This window comes from Procambarus clarkii, chromosome 16 (genome assembly GCF_040958095.1).
Source record: "Procambarus clarkii isolate CNS0578487 chromosome 16, FALCON_Pclarkii_2.0, whole genome shotgun sequence".
Classification (NCBI taxonomy): Eukaryota; Metazoa; Arthropoda; class Malacostraca; order Decapoda; family Cambaridae; genus Procambarus; species Procambarus clarkii.
The window spans coordinates 16,779,948-16,788,340 of record NC_091165.1 but is presented as its reverse complement, the minus strand read 5'-3'; the positions used below and the strand labels follow the sequence as shown (position 1 = coordinate 16,788,340).

The 8,393-nt window shown below is 43.6% G+C and overlaps 1 protein-coding gene across 6 annotated transcripts in view; it reads left to right on the top strand.

Moving 5' to 3' along the window:
• Window positions 1-8,393, top strand: part of Nos (Nitric oxide synthase) — a 761,521-nt gene that overhangs the window by 736,171 nt on the left and 16,957 nt on the right. For all 6 annotated transcript variants that reach the window (XM_069325290.1, XM_069325289.1, XM_069325287.1 and 3 more), the window contains one exon: window positions 3,268-3,437. In XM_069325290.1, the coding sequence (XP_069181391.1) occupies window positions 3,268-3,437 (170 nt within the window). The remainder of the gene's footprint in view (window positions 1-3,267; window positions 3,438-8,393) is intronic.

The following is an 8,393-nucleotide window of genomic DNA, read 5'->3' as shown; positions in this document are numbered from 1 at the left end:
TTCAAGGCCACTAGAAGCATCTCAACCCGCCCCCCTCCCCCTCCCCCCCTCGAAGTAAATTCAGGAATGATATTGCCACCTGCTCTTATAACGACAAATCATCAGTAAAACCTAAATATATTTTAACCACAGACGGGTCACACTAGCCTTTGTCTCCATTAATTTGACTCGATATTAACCGCTTGTCACCTGGTGGAATTATTGGAAACCATTTGCTTTTATCTGTTACTTAATACTCGCTGTTGAGAGGTGGACCTCGCGCTGCGAGTAGCAGTGTCCCGTCATTGCTCCTTAACTGCTACTTATACTCTATGCAGAAGTTAGAGAGCAAAGATAAAGCCATACTCTATATCTGGGCACACGGCGGGGTAATGAACATGATTATTCCTTCTGCGCCCTGTGGTATTGCCGATGGTAATGTCACAGAATAATCTTATGGTTCCAGCGTTTTCCCACAGGTCAACATTTCGTTATTTATTTGAATTACCTTCTTGAATTCCCGAGGAGGAATCATCGCTAATTATCTCGGTTTCAGATATAGAACGCGCAAACCTTTCTTAATTTGGCAAAGAAAATTGACTTCCGACTTGGATCTTGCATAGAAGATTTCCATTTATTTTTTATATTAAATATTATTTGTCAGAGATTTGGCGAAGTGCAGTAATGATTTATTATTCAGCAAATCATTACTCAAATGATTTATTACTATCACAGTAATGATTTAGGATATAATGTAATGACAATATTTGTAAATCATGACGGTTAATGCTGCCTGCATAGTTAGTAGGCCTATATCACCTAGCTTTTAAAATATACCTAGTTTTTTTGTTAATCTACATGGAATTAAACTAAGTTATTCAATTCATTCATAAATTACATGTCTACTGAAGGTGAAACAAACAAACAAACAAGATGTGTTTCCAAGGTTTTTCTTTAACTATAACAGTATTACACAACTTGACAATTACTTCATAATTAGAAAGATATATATACAAAAAAAACTACCTTTGATGTCTGCAAATTCTTATTACCAGAATTTCGAAGCCATTTTAGAACTTTTTTAACAAATGCTATGTATTTTTATGATTATCTAATACATTACCATAATATTTTAGTGAATATATTTTTTAAATTTATTTGATTTCTTTCAGTAGAGTAGTTAATTATGAGCATTGCTTTAAATATGGAATCTGTGCACTGGGTTGCCCGTGTGTTGGGTCTGGCCAGTGCTGTGGCCTCCTGTGATGCTCCTCTGGGTCTTTCGGTCTTTTATTCCTTCGTGCTGTTTTAACTAGTTATCGTTTGACAGTCTATAGAGATGTCTGCCAAGGGCCTCTTTGGCTCCGATTTTAGTCTCCATCTCGATACCTCATCAGCTGCTTGCCCTTTGCTCCTTGCCTTTGGGCTGTTGTCCTTTTGGTTTGACTCCCTAGGCCTCTTGTTTGGGGAAACCTTGGTTATTTTTTAGTATCTCTGATTGTGGGCTTCAGCTCTCTGGTCTGGTGGCTGTGGGTCCCAGAGTTGTTAGCTCTGGGCGCTCTAGTCTCGTTTTCTATGGATGTGGGCTCCTGGTGTCTGTCACATTGGTTCTGCCCTCAAGTTTCTTCTGCCCTGTCGGCTGGAGCTGTACCCTTGCCATCAGAATCGACAGCTCAGCTCCTCGAGCAGTGGTGTGCAGTTTTGATCCCTGTGTATTCCAGTGTGTACAATGCGCGGCCTCCTGTCCTCCTTGGATGTTTTTCGCCAGTAAATGCATAGTCGTCTGCACTTTTTTTTCTTTTACTTTAGATTCCTTGAGTTATTCCCGTCTGTAAATGGACTCTATTTCCTTTTTTTCCAGAGGATGGGAGGGTTGTTTGTACCTTGGCTGCCATTTCCTTGGTTCCAGTGGCAGCGGTTGAACCATACTGCTATTTAAGGTCACGACGGTTGGCTGTCAGCCTGTGAATCTCCTAGAAGGTAGTTTTTTTTGGGGGGGTGGAGTGGAGGGGGGGACCTCTTCGGGGTTGAAATTTCAGGATATTTTGGGCTCTGCCCTCTCACATTCCATCCAGCCCGTTCCGCTGTATATCTGTCGGCTGGGATTTGTCCTTGGATATTGCCTTGTGTGTGTGTGTTTGACGGGTCTGTGGCTGTTTTATTTAAAAACAAATCTAGAGATTCATGCTACACTTCGGCTGCCACTGAGAGTGTAATCTTTGTGTGTCCCAGACGCTGCTCGAGTATTTGTGTTTTTTTATCCTGTCCCTTGTTCTTCAGTTTCTAGCCCCTCTTTTTCCAGGTATTCCGGCTGGTTGTTCTGTAAAGCTTTCTGGATGTTTGTCCATATTTCCGTGGTGGTGGTGTGGGCAGCGTTCTTTGCTGCTTTCTCCACGGTTTCTGTCAAGATTAAGGTTTATGGCTGTCCACCAGATTGTTGATCGTTCGCTCCATATCAGATGTTCTAAGACATCAATGCTGGTGGCTCGTGAGGGAAGTGGGTGGAGGGAGCCGGTCGGCCGAGCGGACAGCACGCGGGACTTGTGGTTCTGGGTTCGATTCCAGGCGCCGGCGAGAAACAATGGGAAGAGTTTCTTTCACCCTATGCCCCTGTTGTCTAGCAGTAAAATAGGTACCTGGGTGTTAGTCAGCTGTCACGGGCTGCTTCCTGGGGGTGGAGGCCTTGTCGAGGACCGGGCCGCGGGGACACTAAAAGCCCCGAAATCATCTCAAGATAACCTCAAGAAGGTGGCCTGGGATCCTTGCCCATCAGCTAGCGGCCAGGATGGTTAGGGCTACACTTGTTACCATTGGCAAACTATGATTTCATATTGTTTTAACTTTCAAGCAGTGGTTTTTGTTATTTTTTGGTCGGTTTACCTCAGTTTTGGGTAGATGTGATCCACATGTTTACCCTCACTTGCTAGAGAGCCAGATTCTGGTACTGGCTCGTAAGTGACCAGCGAGGGTCTGAGGCCTGGGTCAGTCATTAGGCTTGGTGAGGCCGGTGCGCAAGCACCAAAGAGCTTCCAGACAATTTAGTTTCCTTACATTCAGCAAAACTTGGTTTTGAAGCTCTACAATGTTGTCCTTGAGCAGGCTCTCATATGCATCTAGGTCTCAATTAGTATTAGATGCACATGGGGGCAAATGGAGTAAATACAATATCCCCGAAACCGTCCCGATCTGTCCACTATTCTAACCTAGAACCTTTCGTTTGCAACTAAAGCGTTAACCTCTTACAGCCGGTTTTTTTCAATATTTTTTCTGTATATATTTTTTTGACAGGCGTGACCCAGAACTGGGACCCCCACGAGCGTCTTCCAGTAGCCAGTGTGCGGGAGATGCTCACCCGGTACTTGGATATCACTACACCACCAACACCAAATTTCCTCAAGCTGCTGGCCGAGTATGCTTACGACAATGACCAGCGCACTCGTCTCGATCACCTCGCGAAGGTAGGCGCTTACATAGTAACAATGAGAGTTAACATTAATTATAACTTGTGATGAGATAACAGAAATATATTTGTTACTGCCCGAAACGCTTTGCGTAATAGTGGCTTTAGCCATTGTATGTACTAGCTCTATCTATAAAGCCATCAATGTTTTGTATCTCACCTTGTATGTATGTTCTTTACCTGAATAAACGATTTGATTTGATATTTGATTGTTAAATTGAATTATCGGTATGTAATTGTAGAGTGATTGGAAACAAAGTAGGATTTAACATCAGTTAAACTAAAAATATCGCTATATTGAGAATCAAAAGGGAAGGAAAATTAAAAAAAAAAAATTACAGGAAAAATCGTGTAAAATTAAAATTATGATTTTCACATCTTGAGGTTATCTTGAGATGATTTCGGGGCTTTTTAGTGTCCCCGCGGCCCGGTCCTCGACCAGGCCTCCACCCCCAGGAAGCAGCCCGTGACAGCTGACTAACACCCAGGTACCTATTTTACTGCTAGGTAACAGGGGCATAGGGTGAAAGAAACTCTGCCCATTGTTTCTCGCCGGCGCCTGGGATCGAACCCAGGACCACAGGATCACAAGTCCAGCGTGCTGTCCGCTCGGCCGACCGGCTCCCGTATAGACTTTGGTTAGAAGACACATAAAATGCTTTTTTTCTCTCTCCCCTTTTTCCTCCTCTGCCGCACACGTACATTTACGTTTACAGTAGAGTGAAGGGGGGAGGGAGGGGCCCACTGGGAAGCGTGTCAAGGAAAACCCAGCACTAGACGCCGCCAGAGTAGCAGGCGCCGGCCCTGTCAACGAGAGGAGCAGTAGCGTCTTCGCCTGCTGCTTTCTCTCTCTGGTGTGGGTGCCGGAAGCCACTGAGCGACCGGGGACAAGGAAGAAAGATGTCGGTGACGGGTGTCGCGAGCCCCAACAGATGACTCTAAAGCAGTATACGGCGCTAGGACTGTGACCTGCGCCGGTCGGACTGACTGACATGTCATGTCAGTCCGACATCACAGACCTGTTATTGTCTCACAGTGGGTGTTGATCTCCCCGCCGTTTATCCGCTTTCTCCTTTCCCACGGCAATTGGGTGCGGCTCCCAAGGCTACCCCAAGGGCATAATAACATAACTACCTACATAAGGGCATCAATTGAAAATATGTCAAAAGTAGTCGAGAAAAGAGATACTTGTTCAGAAAAAATGATTACATACGAGGTCGTCTCGCATGTTGAAGAGCAGACTCTAGTCTGCTGGATATGTATCATAAGTTTTACATATTGTTGCCTTGGAGAAGGAAGAGCGAGTTGTTGAGGATATTAAATTGGTAGTTGGCTAATGTGTTTATATTGATTTTGATGGATGTTTTGCGTAAACTAATCTTGTGGGTTTTGGTAAGGTCTTATATACAGGGACAATCAATTTTAGGTTGGAATATATCTTTGCACAGTCAGTTTACTTGCTTCAGACTGATCCCCTAGGAAGCCGCCTACTTTCATAAACTTCTTGATGTGATAGAAGCATCATTCTGTAAGTCTCGTATCTTGGCATCTTTGTTATCTTGATGCCTTGCATTATATGGGGTTGGGGGTTTTTCCGTTCATCTTCTATCAAGAGATTGTATCTTGAAAACTGTGTTCCATCGCTTTAGGATCTTCACATGGTCCCTCCTCGTGGTCCCTCCTCGTGGTCCCTCCTCGTGGTCCCTCCTTTGATAGAGGTCAAGCAAAGGGTGGCTATCCTATCTTGAGGTTATGTCGAGATGATTTTGGGTCTTAGCGTCCACCAGGACCAGGCCTCCTTTTTTGTTACACATCCCCAGGAAGCAGCCCGTAACAGGTGTCTAACTCCCAGGTACCTTTTTACTGCTAGGTGAACAGATGCATCAGGGTGAAAGAAACTCTTCCCATTTGTTTTTGCCTCCGCCGGGGATCGAACCCGGAACCTTAGGACTACGAATCCCGGGCGCTGTCCACTCATCTGTCAGGCCCCTATAGAGACATGATTCAGTAAGCTCAAGGTGTTATAAGTAATACCATCCTCATCAGGGGCAGTTTATTTCCCTAATTATGTTGTCAATTCAAAATGGGTTATAGCAAACTGATCTGTTAAATCCGATGAGGAACTTATTTTAATATTAAAGTTAGATAATTTTGGTATTTAAATGCTGCTGTATGTCTGTGGGTAAGGAAGATATTTGAGAAACTAAACCATTGACCTAAGAACATATTAGCATATTCTGCTGAAGTATGATGCTGAACTTGGGTGGAAGGCTTGGTCGAGCTACACTTCACCTCGTTCTGTAATAATAGGATCCTCTGTCAACGAGTAAGAACGATTGTTCTTTTTATTTTCCCTTAATTTAACCAAAATAATATATTAACCAGTAATGGTACTGACAAGATCATTGTCAAAGTGGTCCACTGATACAGGTTCAGTGGACAGTGGAGCCAATGTACCACTTGTGTATGTGAGCCTTAAAGTGTGGTTTAAGATTGTCTGGAAAAGTTCATTTTAACCCTGGGATGGTAATTGGAGCTAATATCCACTACAGTGTGTTCACAATATATTGCAAAATGATCACTTACTAGTTCCGGGATGAACCTAACTTCTATGTTGCTATCTCCTAGGCTGTACCCAATCATATAATCCAGCCTACCTCCCAATAAATGGGTCTGTTTATCGGTATCGTACACAATAATATTATGATCAATAAGGTGTTGACCAGACCACACACTAAAAGGTGAAAGGACGACAACGTTTCGGTCCGTCGTGGACCACAATCGACTTGAGAATGGTCCAGGACTGACCGAAACGTCGTCGTCCCTTCAGCTTCTAGTGTGTGGTCTGGTCAACATTCTTCAGCCACGTTATTGTGACTCATCGCCTGCATGATCAGTAAGGTATTTCAAGAAGACTTTTCCATTAATGTTACACTGAACATCACCAAGAGCAGTGTGACGAGTCAGTCACTCATACATAACACAGCTGTGTTGCCTGTAGGCTTCGGTAGCAGGTCTAGTTCGTGTATATATTTTATACAGTAAGAAATGGCTATTTGCAGTTTGTAATAAAAAATTTGGTAATATATACTACTGTGATTTTTAATTAATTCAGATTAATCCACTCTTAACATATGTGACTAAACCACATATTTAACTGTTGTTGTATGCGGTATACCCAGGTATCTTGTGTATGTGGTATACCCAGGTATCTTGTGTATGTGGTATACCCAGGTATCTTGTGTGCGCGGTATACCCAGGTATCTTGTGTGCGCGGTATACCCAGGTATATTGGATGGAACTTTCCTGACGGTTATGGACATGACAATATTGTGTTGACAATATTTGTCACAATAAAATACATCTCAAAGGGATAGTAGCTTAGGTTATTTCTACCTTAACGGGGGGTGTCCGTGAGGGAGCAGTGATTACTCTTAACACTATTCTCCATGAAGATTTGACACTCATGTTCTGTAGTTAGGTACAGTGGGCACAGCAGCTGCAAGGTAGTCACTCGCATCACTACTGGTGCTGGGAGACTGTACTTTATCACTATCGCTAACGTGACAAACTTCACCACTAGCACCGGGCTGATTCGTCTCTAATGCGTTGATTTTACTTTCCAATTCAATAATTTTATTTAAACAATTTATTTCTTCTGCGTCTTTGTCTGCTTTAGTTCGACGATACTTGGAAACTGCTTACTAGAGGTGTTACCAAGAGCGTCCTGCAGAGAGCCTCCAGCAGCTGGGCCAAACACCACTGGCTTTCTATCTTAGTCAAGGAAGACTTGATTGTTTGCAGTCACGATGCCGAATATTTACGCCTTCAAGGAAACACCAGCGGCACTTTCTGGTCGGAGGAGAGGCTACCTCACCGTCCTCAGAGACAGGGCGGGGGGCGGTCCTGATGAGGACACAGCCTCGTGTCATGATATTCAGCACAAGAGCCCACACAGTCCCGTCGACAGTGCTTAGAAACATGAATACCGTGAAAATCATAACAGATAACAGGAGAGGACACTCAAGGTCTTATAGAACTTAGTAGGTTGAAACTTCCATAGTAGTATTGTTGAGGGGGAGGTTCATTGTCTTTTCAGACAATGACGATCCTATTGAGAGGTTCACTATCCTTGTATATCCGTCTTGTCTTGTAGTCCCCATAAAGATCAAAAGCTTTCTCAGCAGAAAACACTGGGGTAACTGGTAACAAGATATTCTTTAAATTTTGTAGGGCAGTTGGTAACATCTCTGAAAATCATATTACCAATCTCACCTTCGAACAATAGTGGAATCTTCTTGTTTACGTGACGCACAGATGTTGGGAGATGTCAATCTAGGTCGGACTAAATGCAGTAATGTTCTGGAAAAGTCGTTAGAAAGTTATTCGAACCACACCAGCTTTGGCTTGGGTCGTTGTTCCAACTAGGAATGCCAGGCGTACTAGTCAGCACGGGGAGCAAGAAGAGGTCTGGGTGGGCGTTGTTCTTGCTGTGTAGGCCTACCATCGCTTACGTCGCCTTTCGTCTCGTGGGTTCCGGCGTTCCTGGGATCATTGCTAAGTATATCCTCCCCATTTCCAGTCTGCACGCCTCGAATTTCTTCTCGCTTTCCTCTATTGTTAAAATTGGCGTTTACGATAGTTCTCCAAATTTCTAGGTAATTTTGTCTCATTGTTTGACTGCAAAACACGAAGTCAAACAAAATATTTTGACTTCGAGCGGCAACGTATTCTTCGACGAGACACTCGGGTTCCATTGCTTGGAGATCATTTGGGTTCCGGAACCCAGCTGGACTTCACTAAAAAAGTGAAGGACTTTCCTACAAATCACAGCAGTACAAAAGAAAAGGGAACGTATTTCCCCTTTACCTTCCATTCTGTCCAAATCAGACAAAATAGGATGAACCCGAAGATCCCACAAATGTGGGCTGCAAAGAGCCTTAAAACGCGAGAC